This window comes from Chamaea fasciata, unplaced genomic scaffold, assembly GCF_029207755.1.
Source record: "Chamaea fasciata isolate MVZ Bird 193981 ecotype frontalis unplaced genomic scaffold, bChaFas1.0.hap1 SCAF_3, whole genome shotgun sequence".
Taxonomy (NCBI): Eukaryota; Metazoa; Chordata; class Aves; order Passeriformes; family Sylviidae; genus Chamaea; species Chamaea fasciata.
The window spans coordinates 35,710,151-35,722,766 of NW_027094088.1; the positions used below are offsets into that span (position 1 = coordinate 35,710,151).

General features: G+C 42.0%; 1 protein-coding gene across 1 annotated transcript in view; it reads right to left on the reverse strand.

Annotated features, from left to right (window-relative positions):
* Positions 1-12,555, reverse strand: part of HEATR5B (HEAT repeat containing 5B) — a 57,965-nt gene extending 45,410 nt beyond the window's left edge. The window contains exons 1-9 of the mRNA XM_066178579.1: positions 12,336-12,555; positions 8,936-9,104; positions 8,299-8,510; positions 6,606-6,714; positions 5,509-5,658; positions 4,840-5,011; positions 4,308-4,465; positions 3,059-3,308; positions 1,354-1,509 (exon numbers count right to left, since the gene is read on the reverse strand). Of these exons, the coding sequence (XP_066034676.1) occupies positions 1,354-1,509; positions 3,059-3,308; positions 4,308-4,465; positions 4,840-5,011; positions 5,509-5,658; positions 6,606-6,714; positions 8,299-8,510; positions 8,936-9,061 (1,333 nt within the window). The 5' untranslated portion in view covers positions 9,062-9,104; positions 12,336-12,555. The remainder of the gene's footprint in view (positions 1-1,353; positions 1,510-3,058; positions 3,309-4,307; positions 4,466-4,839; positions 5,012-5,508; positions 5,659-6,605; positions 6,715-8,298; positions 8,511-8,935; positions 9,105-12,335) is intronic.
* Positions 12,556-12,616: the final 61 nt, after the last annotated feature.

Sequence of the window (12,616 nt, forward strand, 5' to 3'; positions counted from 1 at the left end):
TGCTTTTTAATATACATAGACAAGTAAACTGAATCAATACCAGACAGCCAATGTGAGAGTTAAGAAAGTCAGAGTTAAAGTACTTGAATTTGCTGACTTTGCCTTTTCATTTTCAGGAAGGATGGTGGTTGTTACAGGCTGCTCCCCATTAGGTTTTGTCAGCAAAGGTGGAGCTGTCTGACTCCTCCACAGCACTGACTCCTACTACTTAAACACTGAAAAGAGGCAGCAGGGCTATGTAAAAGAACATAGGCACTGGATGGGACAATGCCCGTACCATTTTAGATTGCCAATAACAAAGCAACAGTAACACTGATCTGTGGGTTTGCTTCACATTGTAGCCAAGCACATGCTGTAGATGTCACTGACTGCTGTATTCTGCTTTCGACATGGTGATGTCCTCCCCGCAGCAAGTTTACACCCTTCTACACTCTCCAAACTTCTGCACCTACCTAATCCCACTTTCTAACTGCGCCCTTCAGTCCAATTTGTCTCCACACCAGCACCTTCTTTAGTCCAAATCTTAGCAAACTTCAAAGCCCCCACTGCTGCTTGTTTTCTCTGGACCTAGTGAAGAACTTCTACCTGCTGAGTTCACAGCAGCTAACAGAAAAAATACTGAGATACAGTCAGTCCTCTCTGTTCTTATGGGACACAGCTGCCAGAAGGGATAAATATGAGCAATCTTCCCTACTCCAAAGCTGGCATAAAATCAGTATGGGAAGAACGTCACATGCAACAAGACAACAATGTATTATATGATGGAATGTCCAAAGAAGCTCGTATTTCCAGTGGAAACCACATAGGCATCCACAAACTCAAAACATGTAAAGCTGTAACACTACAGAATAAATGTGGATTCAGATACTGAAAGAAACAAGAAGAAAATCCCACACAAACCCTGGTCAACTTGAGCCACAGAACTACTTCTTCTAAAGGGGCCTTCCAACAGCTTCATCTCGACAATATACTTTTGCCTCCCCAGAGAAATTTGGAATTTAAAGGCAATAGTTTTCCAGGAGCAAATACTTCAGACCTTTCATAGCAAAACAATGGTTTTAAACCATTATTGTAAACAAACCAATACCAAAAATTACCACTTCACTCACCCTTAGAAAGAGCTTCAGACAGATTCCAACCAAAATACCTGTTTAATACTCGGTCAAACTTGAACTAAAGTTAGGGTACTACACCCAATGAGCTGGACAAATGTAGTTATCTGGAGTACTACAAGAAGTACCAACTTCAGAGATTTATTTCCTTCTTAATCATTTATTATTTAACTAGATTTAATGATATTTCATATTCATTGCTCAAATACCTCATTTAATCTACTTCCATTTACTTACATACCAATAGAGGGTTCTTGAATCAGAGGAGATGCAGTGGCATTCAGACTCTGAACCAGGCTACCCAGCTCCTGGAGGGCACACACCATTACGTGCTGGCTTGCAGCTACATCAGCGGCTCCTGATTTATTTTCACTGTTAGCATCATTCACTACTGCTTCTGCAGAAAAGCAAACAAGAGTGTCTTGCTTCACTACTAATTGAATCCCACCAGAGCATTCACAGGACAGAAAGTGACAGTTTCATTTTGACATCAATCCTACATTAAAACAAAACCACAAGTCCGGTCATAGTGAGAACTAACAAAACGAACATATTCTGCCGAGAAAGATTTTTATAGCTATTGACCAAACACAGCTGTCCAAAGACCATAAAAAAACAGATGTCCAGCAGCTACTATAGATAGCAGAGTACTAAGAGGTAGGATAAACAGTGTAACACAGTAAAAGCACTTATACAAAACACACAAGCTGTATGTGCGTATCTATACACCGTAACAAAATATACAATCTTGACATATCTAGGTTCTGAATACAAATCTGCATGCATATATTTTCACTAAAACTAAAAAACAGACCTTCAGTAAATAATTAATCACAATTTCTAATCATCTCAGTGTTAGCCAATTGAGTTCCTTAATCCCACAGTTATGTTCTCCTACAAAATACCCCAGAAGAATGGAGTTCAGTACCAGTTTAATGTGTGTCTACTACAGAAGAAATTTAGAGAATGGTCTGCCGTATATGAAGGGAAGCAATTACTACCAAGTAAAAACCCGTCCCACTTTTCATCACATTCATGAGAAATCCTCAAGAAAATGAAAATTCTTCAAACTATCCAAATACAAATATCCAAATGAATTTCCAGCAACTTTGACAAGGTGGCGGGAGGAGTATTTTCTCCAACTGGTTCTTCTCAGAAACAGCATTTTCAATAGACTTGTTTTCCTGGAAGTAAAACTTTCTCTTTACTTACGGCAATGAGAAACCTTCTAAAGTTCCATGCCTAACCCAACAAAAAATAGTCACAAGAACCTGCAAAAGTTTCTAAATCAATTTCATTTCCATATGTTAAACATTGTTTTAAAATCAAATTAGATGGCAGCAGAAAAGAAAGATATGTTTGGTAAATAAAGTGATGTGTATTTCCAATTTACTCTTTTACATCTCCAGCATGAGCTAATTCCTTGCATAAGAAACAGATGCCAAGAGTGCTTTGTTAGCCCTCTTAGTGATTCCATATTCTGCAAAGCTTTGCAAAGGGGTCATATTCTTCAGATTACATCATTTTTGTCACAAAATCCAATTGGATATTAGTATGGATATTAGCTGGATATTAGCAGGGGAGACACAAGGACCTACAAGATCTCGACCTAAAGGACTTTCAACACTGTTAGTACAGAACTCTGCATGACTTTCAATACAACCTATCCCAAGATAGATGGCAAATGCATAGTTTTCTTCTCCACTTCCATTCTAGGCTTTTGGCAATGCATTTGCTATCTGGGATAACAAGCCAGTGTCATACAACCACTTTCGAAGCAGAACTCAACCTTTTGAACATTTGAAACAGAAAACAGATGAACTATTACTTCCCATAAGAGCAAAATTACTCCTCATAGTAGACTAAGCTGAAAAATGGCTGAAAAAAAAAGTAGTAAAATGACAGCAATTTTCAACTGGTCTTGAATGAAGAAAAATGGTTCTCACCCACTGCCTTCATTTGTTTACCAATGGCTTGACATATTTCTTTGGCAGCTGCAATCTGTGCTTTCTCCCCCAGCAAGCTGCCCACAGTTGCTCTCAGGATGAAGGACACACATCTCCGAGAGTACACAGCCTCCACGTGGGTCTGAGTTGCACGAGGATGGGAGACCAGGTCAAGCACGTGGGACAGAAACGTGGCGAAGTTGCGCTCCAGCCACTGCCCTCCCAGTGTCGTAACAAAGACAACGTAGGCCTACGGATCCACAAGTCACACAGCAACCACGTTAAAACAGGAACAAAAGACTGTGTGCAACCACAGCCAGACTCCAGCATGGTGCACAATAGCAACACCAGCTAGCAATAAGCAACTCCGACCTAATGAGGTTACTCAGCATGAACCAATTCAGTATCTGCATCTTTGCTGCTGAAACTCAACTTTCTCCAGTATCAAGAGTAGCCCCTATACTGTGATGCATAAAGTACCCTTTTATTGATGCAAATGACAGCAAAAAAAAAACAACAAAACCAACCCAGCTCATTGCTTTAAATGTGCCTCTTTCTAAAAAAAGTTAAGAACAAGGTGTAAATAAAGGCAGCAAGATCAACGTGTTCCAGTTCACAGTGAAAACCCAGCACATTCACCAAGCTCACCTGAAAAAGGCTGAGAAAAAATAAAGGGTTTCACAAAATAACCTATGGTCAAAGAATTTGGATTCTGGGAAGTTACTACAGCATACTGAAATATGAGAACATTGAGTGAGAATGTCTGAATTTGAAGAAATACTGCCACCACCTTTCTCTCTCAGTCAAGAGGAGTTTTCATATTCATCACATTTCACCTACTCATGAAAGATATATGAAAAGAAGAAATGAAGTTTAACTAATCTGAGCTGCAGCTGAGAAGGGAGCCACAAGCGGGTAACAGAGCACCCTCTCTAAGAAGAAACTAAATTTTAAAAAGGAACTAAAGTCTTTAACATACTGAGTTTTCAAATATTTTTGCAAGATAATCTCACCTAACACACACTGATCAAAAAAGTTTTCCTTAGCTTGCATTTTAATCTATTGTTACTGCATATCAATAATAAAAGAAAGTAGATCGGTGAATGATATCTCAGGTACACCTCACAAAACAGAAGAGTCAAATTAGACCTGTAAATTAACTCATACAGAAATACAGAAACATGTATTTTTCCTACTAAATGGGTTACAATTATGTATAAATTTTACTTCATTAAAAAATATTACAAACCTGGGTAACACCAACTCGCACTTCCCTATTGACAGATCCTCCTACTTTTAACATCTCTCCACCACTCTTCAGGAAACCAGACCCCCCTCGCAGAAATCCCGTGGCCATGAGCTCCAAGACTTCCTCAAGCGTGGCTCTCTTCACATTTTGCCGCATCACTTTTTAAAAAGAAAAGTAAAAATTTGTTTCCAAAGTTCCAATCAACACAAGCAATGATCTTGAAAGCAGACTTACTAATTCAAAACTGTCTTGCAAAAACAAATTTACCCAAGATATCAGACAAAAATTTGCTTGCATGTTTAAAAAATAAGCCACTTCTCCCAAGTGATTATTGATAGTTTGCTGTCTTTTCTTTGTATGACTACAGCAGAGATTCTGCACTTCATTTAGCTTATTGTTTGTAAAAACAAACAATCCACCCACAAGCTTCCATCTACTGCAGCAACGTGTTGTGCAGCACTGTCATGTAACATGGTACCGAAGGTGCAACCAAGTCTGCCAATGTAGACATGGAATCCAGAAGGGCTCGTACCTGTTGCTTGTTTTGGTATCAGTGCTGTGGCCATGACTGTCCCCAAAAGCTTTGACACTGCAACTCGCACACCATAGTTTGAGTTTTCCAGAGCTTTAAAGCACAGCGTTGCAACGTTCTCTAGTTCAGCTGTCCACATAAACACTGCTTCATTCTGTAATTCCAGCAGACACTACAGGAAAAATAGACTTGCTAAGCACCAGGAAACCATTCTTATATTTTACCTAAGATCAGACTCCAACCGTCGGGTTTATTCAGAAAATATTTTAATATGAAAATCTCAAGAATTAATTTACACACACTCACCCATATGCCAACTATCTTAGCTGAGTAAACAATCAGAAGAGTCATGGAATACGTAAATTAAAAAATTAAATGAAAGCTCAATACAAGAACCATGTTACGAAAAACTTCTCCCACTGAGGCTCACAGATAACATATTCTATCTCGTACTTTTTTACCAAGAGGGTACATGTCACATTTTTATATCAAGAGGATACAGTACTGCAGTACCTGTGAAGTAAGTCAAAACTCTGAGCTTGCAGTGTAAACTAGTAAGAACTTACCTTGTCCAGCTAATTATCAAATTTCCCTTCCTAAAAAACAGGTGCCAGTTCAAGTGCAGTACCTGAGCACAGGAATTTCTGTGACTGCTGAGAAGACACCCACCTTGGCCACGGCACAGCGCACAGCCATCGATCTGTCCGTCAGCAGAGACCGCGCGTTCTTGTAAATATCCCGGTGACAAGAAGCTGCTGCTCCCCCAAGCCCATTGAGGACCTTCTGCAAACTCATCAGAATTTCACTGCGGCCCTGAGACTGCACACACAAAAAAACATTGATGCAAAAATGTGGACACAGCAGTTACATTAAGAACCAGGCATATACTTTCGCGTTTTCCCACTTCTATGCAGGAAAGTTTTCGCAAACATTGAAACCAAAGGCCTCATATATAACTGATGTGTAGATGATTTTAAATAGAAATAAACACCATACACAGATTTTCTTGAAGTCCCTCAGTTGTCACATAAATTGAGCCCAGGCAACCCAATAAACTGGTTCCAGGTAAAATGCTTCTGCACTTCCCCACTGTTTATCAACTGCAGACTTGCGGAACAAAAGAAAAAGCAGCTGGTACAAGAGAATGGGAAGCCCAAGTAAGTTAGCAGCTTCATCCTATACCTGCACACAGGCAGGTACTTACAATATGAGAGCACACACACACATAAAAACAAATAAATAAATAATCACACAGTACAACAACACAGCTGAAGAAAACAGCTGCCACCACAAGATCCACACAGTATTCCAATTTATCGCAACAGAGATATTTGCATAAAATCAGACCCACTGACAGCTCAGAATACATTCTCTCAATATTATGACAGGCTCTCTCTTTTCAGGGCACAATGTATTCTGCTCACATGCAGAGTAACAACTTCCCTACAAAATTTAAGTATTCATTATTAATTTTTAACAACTGAATGTTTATTCAGAGTACATGGGCAAAAATCCTAACACAGTAGTTAGAAATGACAGATAGTCATTTTTGAATTTTAATTACTGATGCCATTATGAAGTATCTATTACAATATTCATATGAAAAAGTCTAAACTCTCCGCAGTAGACTTGAAACTAGTCAGGTAAATGATTTTCATCCTTCAAAGCAGAAGAAAAACAATCTAGACAATTTGGCAAACACCTCTGGAGGAAGTAGGTTTCAGTTTAAAATGGAATTAAGACCACATAAATAAACTAAAACTTACCTCTGCACTTTTCAGAGACTTTAACAGATTATTCACCGTTTCTGGAAAAGAACTACCCAACATTCTGCCCATTTTTTCATAAAATGCTCCAACACATGCCACAGCAGCCCTATGAAGAAACAGAGAAAAAGAGTACACATATTAACACATCATCCAAATGAAAGCAAATAGCTAAACAGAAATGTATGTTCTAATCAACACTGATGAATAAAAATCTGTTTGCTACCCACTAGTTATATTGGCTGTTTAACACAGTCCATTTAAATAATTTTTTTTGTTTACCAAAAAAAAGGCAACAAAAAGGTTCCCAGCTTTTAAGAATACAAAGGTATTTGAAAAGGTGTTACTATAGGATCTACCCATAGAGTGAAAAATTCTGGAGAAAAAAAAGATAGGCTGAAATCTCAGCAAGATTAGGATTTTGTGTTTCAATAACTTGTCTCTTTTCCAAGCACCTGCAAGAAAGCCCCAACCTGTAATATATCCTGACACATTATTGTAAATACTGAATCATGGGGTTTTTTCAAGACTAAGAACTTAAAATGCAGAAATTATTACATAACACAAGAAAATTTACAGGCACTGTAAAATATCTGGATCCATAAACAGTTATTTCTTCCTCTGTCATTTGAGATTAGGAACATTTAGTTATCACCACATTGCAGTTATATATACAAACTGTTCCAGGACAGTCACAGAAGCAGCTCCTGAAAACATGCACTTTTTGATCACAAAGGAATGAGGCTTTTTTTAAAATCTGTAATTGCTGGCTAAACAGCAATTTTTAGCAAAGCCACATCACGAACTCATTACAGCCTCCCCCTTAATGCGCATGTGTCCGTTAAAAAACCTTCTGGACTATGACTTGGTAGCATAAATTCCAGAGCATATTATAGTAGAAAACACTTCCCACTTATATAAATTCCTCACACAGCTGCAAGAGCTAGAAATAAGAGGACAGTATCTGCCCAGACAGTGACTATTTCAGATTTTATTGTCCAATTCTGTTGTAGTCATAACATCTGGAGGCAAGACCAAATTTGTGGTCACTGGACACTGTGAACATATGAAGCAGTACATGGGGAAGTATCAAAAACAGTTTCAGTGGGAGCTGTTTGTGGCATCAACCAAATTCCTACCAATGGCACTGCTCTATGACTAAAGACAAACTGGATCACATATCCATGCACACACATATCCACATGTAGAGACTCTGCTTGAGAGACCTGTGCAGCTCAGCATGGTAGGGGAATTGAAAAGGCAACGTTTGATGGCGGAAAAAAAAACTTGAATATTTGGTTACAAATCTCTAGGCACAGAAAACACTCTGGTTTGACAAGCTGCAGGTTCCACCTTAAATGGTGGACACCTGAACACAACCAGCAGTAATTCCACTGGTGGAATGCCTTCATTTACTGTTATCCTCTCCATGCCATAAGCAGGTGAAGAGTCATAACATAGTACCTTGCCTAGAGAAAATCCTTTCACTGTCACATAGACAAGCATGTGTCACCTTTGAGTCCTGCCCAATCCCAATCCAGTGCTTTTCTCTGCTATCCATACCAAGCATATGTAACTCCAAACAAGCACACAAAATAAAAGTAAATATAGTGTGCACATATATAGGCAGATTCCTCTGTAATATCCAGGACCACCTGGCTTAAAAAAACACTCCCTTTTCCCCAAAACATACAGTTTAGTGGGCAGGTAGGCTGCAGTGTCATCTTTGCTCTTGATGATGTCGTTACACTTGTCAAGTGTCTGAAAAACAGTAAATGTGTCTCCAATGCTGTAGAGAGCAGCAAGATTTTTTGCAAGCAGCTTCCGTGTGGGTGGCCCAGGGGAACTGCTGATGAGTCCTGTTAGCTGTTCTACAAGTTTCTTCTGTTTTTCCTTGACATCTGTCTGTTAACAGACCAAAAATAAATAAGTAGTTTAATCCTCTGTGTTGCTTCTAACACCCAGAAAAATCTACAAGAAATGGAAGTAAACCTTATACCACTCCCAATTGTATGTAACTCCGCAAATTGCTTGTCTCAGAGATATGAGATACATTCAACAAGAGCAGACACAGATGATAAATGCTCAAAATTAGCTGCCATCCTATTTAATTTTTACTTTTCAAAAATACTTACCAGCTGCCTACTGACTGCCTGTAATTGAACACTTAAAACCTACAAATTAGCACAGAGACTCTTCAGGCTGAATATGAAACCATACAGGTACCATCTGGCCATTACCAGTCAACGTTCTCTGGCATTAAATTATTACAAACGTTTTTTGAAAGGAAGTTTCTTTAGCAAGAAGGGGGAAAAAACCCATTAAATTACCTTGTTGGCAGCTACCAGCACTTTATCCAAAAATCTCAACCATTCAAAGATAAAAACTGGTCTCTTTGCTTCTGTGATTTGAGCTAATGCTTCTTCATTCAGTAACAAACTATGAGCCAGCTCCATAACGGATTAAATTCCAATTTTTTTGCAAATTTGTGTAGAAACTCTAAAATAAAAATGTAAATATTAGTATAAAGTACAGTACATCAGTGCAAAGCTTTGAAAATCAAAAGAAAATATTCAGCTTGCTTAGACTTGTCTTAGCTAAATGGTCCCACATAAAAGCCACTACATATTTACAAACTGAGTCCATTCATTAGTATTTCAGGGAACAGAGTTGTTAATTGCTAAAAGAGCACCTAGAGGCAATTTCAGGGTACAAACTCTCAGACGAGAAAAACATACCAAAGTTCCTGCCCAAAGAAGGTAAAGGAATCATCTCACAGTCTCCACTTACGAGAAAAAGGATTGTTGTGAGTCAAGACCCTTGAGCACACTCCCAAAGCTGGGGCATGAACCTCGGCCCTTCTCAACACCCTTCAACAGACCAGCTGAGAGGATGAGCCTACCATAAGTAGGAATTTCCAGCCAATGCAAGTTTGGGAGAAGCAGGAACAGTGATAGGATTCAGCACCACTGACCTAAGATTTCCCTGACCCCACCAGCCTTGCTTTAAGTGCTGGACAAGTAAACTCCCTGAAATCCAGCAAGCCTTAGGGGTGACAGCCTAGAACACAGGAAAGCAGCCAAACTATTGCAGGTCTCCCCAGCAGGCAAAATCCTGCAGATGGAACACTGGTGATCCTGCTCAATCAATGAGGGCCGACATCAAAGCACTACCAAAAGCACACCATCAGTGTAAGGAAACACTCTGACAACTTCATCTTAGCAAACCACCTGAAAAAAAAAGTGTAGCTATTCAACGCAGAGCTGACAGAAGAAAAAAACCCACAAAATTTCCCTAAAATCACAACATCAATTTAACCACCTTCAGCAAAAAGCAACACAAAAAGCAAAAAAGCAACCCAACCCCAAAACCTGAATCCAGCAATGCTGAAACCAGGATCTCAGGCAAAACAGAGAAAGCAACACAACTACAGAGTATTTTGTAAGACATCAGCTTTCATCAGACATCATCTTTTTGACAGCTGCACTGCTCCACTTGTGCTCTCAAGAGCTCATAGCTGCTTCCTCATTCATGGTTGTTGGGGGTTAGGTTTGTTCCTTCTTTCTCTAAAGAATTTTTTCCCCATAAGTTACCAAGGAGACCAAGTGTTGGATACTTGAGAGTACTTAACCGAAACAAAGAGGTGGACAAAGGTGGAAAGGGGAGATAACGAAGGTAAAAGACAAAGCTTGAGGCAGCTGCGGGCTCTTCTTTTTCCGGCGTTCGGGGAGAGAGAGAACAGAGAGAACGGCTATTGCTGGCTGGAAAAGTTTCACTGTGGCCAAAGGGATCCAGTCCTGGGAAACCTACTATCACCGGTCCGGCCTGAATCCTGAATTTTCTCTGTCACCCACGGGAGCTGGGCCGGCCCTGCCTCGCCTTCGAGCTTCTTCGGCGCTGCTCCTCTTGCTGCAGCGTGACCCTGCACCCCCTGCGCTGCCGGGACATCCTGCCCCTGCCTGCCGGGACACCCTGCCATCCCAGCTACCAGCCCAGGACTTTTCCACTGTTTCAGCTTAGTGCTCTGAGGATCCTGCAGGGACACTGAAACCAAACTGCCCTGGGTTTTGTGAAACAAAGCCCTCAAGGTTCTTGGTACTGCTGTCGTTTGTTATTAATGCTGCAGTTGTTGGGGGGGGGGGGGGGGGGGAGGTTTTTTTGTGTTTGTTTGCTTTGTATTACATACTAGTAAAGAACTGCTATTCCTATTTCCCAAATCTTTGCCAAAGAGCCTCTGATTGTAATTTTATCTGGCAGATACCTGTCTTCCCAAACCAAGACAATGGTCAAACTCAACAAATTCCTAAAGTCAAATGAAGTGACTTAGAGCGATTTTTTTTAAACAGCCCCCAAATGAAACATTAGTAAGGTGACATACTAATTATAGTTCTAAACCCACTTTAATAATTTGGTCCTGATGAAACTAAAGCATGACAATGTCTTTAATGTTAAGGTGGTTCCCTGCACTTCAGCACTTTGCACATTTTTCACTGCATACAGCTCCAGCAAAGGTGAAAGAGCCACATATGGAGCACACACAGCCCTCCCTAACTCCTCCAAAGTAATTTTTTGTTCGGTTGGGGTTTTTTTTGGTTTTGTTTTTCACTTTACATTTATAAAGAACTGAGAAGGCATTGCCTGTCAATAACTCAGACACATCACCTCAAAACACCTTTACATGAGAGCAGAGAGAGATGCAATGAATGATGGCACTGTGATTCTTTGGATACCATGCCAGCGATCTGCACTGCTTGTCACACCCACACAGCACTCAAATACCATAAGTTCTGCTGGACAGCACAGCTCATTATTTATTTTCCTCCTCACACAAAAGGTTTCATTTGCCCCTGGCCATGAGAGCCATGGATACCTTATGCACCTTCCCCACACTACCGTACCGCCTCATCTAAAATGTAGGAAACACAGGCTCCAAGCAACAAAACCTGCACACACATTCCGCTGAGCTGGTGAAGCACAAGGCATCAGACACAAGAACAATTACACAAATATTCAGCTAACTCAACAGTCAGGCTAACACGGAGCTACTTAGGTAGACAATCCAAAGCTCACTGACACTGGCCAAAGGTTTGCTCCACAAAACGGTGAAAAGCCTAGCGAGTTCTACCGATGCTGGTACGGATCTTGCTGTGAATGCTACAAGAAATAAAGACACCGTGATCTCCCACAGGATGCAGAGCCAAAGCCGATCAAAGTCAACCAGCAGACAGTGTTGGAGCATTACAGATACGAAAACACTCAGATGTACTAGAATTCCTTTCTGCTCTCCAGTTTTCCTATGCACAGACCAACTATTTGTATCTTCATCACGCGCGCACTTCAGTGGAGTGAGAAAGCCGAGGAACAGGCAAGTTTTAGGCGAAGTCACACACTCCTGAGGGACTCCATCAGGTGAAAAGGTTTTCGCGCCTGGGTCCCACTACGTGTATCGGCTGCTTTAACCAGCTGCAGCATCCCTCAGGGCATCACGCCTGGTTCCGAAAACCCTCAGGAGGCACTGCCGCGGTGCAGCGCCGGCCGCCAGGGAACGATGCTCAGGCAATGACGCTGAGGAGACGACGCCGAGGGACGCTGCCCGCTGCCCTCCGAGCGCGCAGCCCCGCACGCACAGGCGCACACCGACCGGCACGCCGCCAACGCCGAGGGGCAGCGCGGACCCTGCCCCGCTCCCCGCGGCCCCGGGGCCGGGCCGGGCCGATCGCGGTCACTTACGCTCCTCCCGTGCGGCGGCCGCGTCCCGCCGGCTCCGGGCTGCACCAGGCGCGGCCCCGGGGACCGCTCACGCTCACGGACAGGCGCGGGCGCGCTGCGCCGCGCTCGCCCCCGGCCTCGGCACCATCACCGGCGGGCTCGGCCGCTTCAGCCCCCACCGTGCCCAGGTCCGGCGGGCGTGGAGGGGCGTTGAGGGGGGACACGAGCGGCTCTACCCCGAGCCCGGCCCCAACGCAGCCCGGCAGCGCGGAGGCACCGCGGCCGCGCAGCAGGAAGCGGGA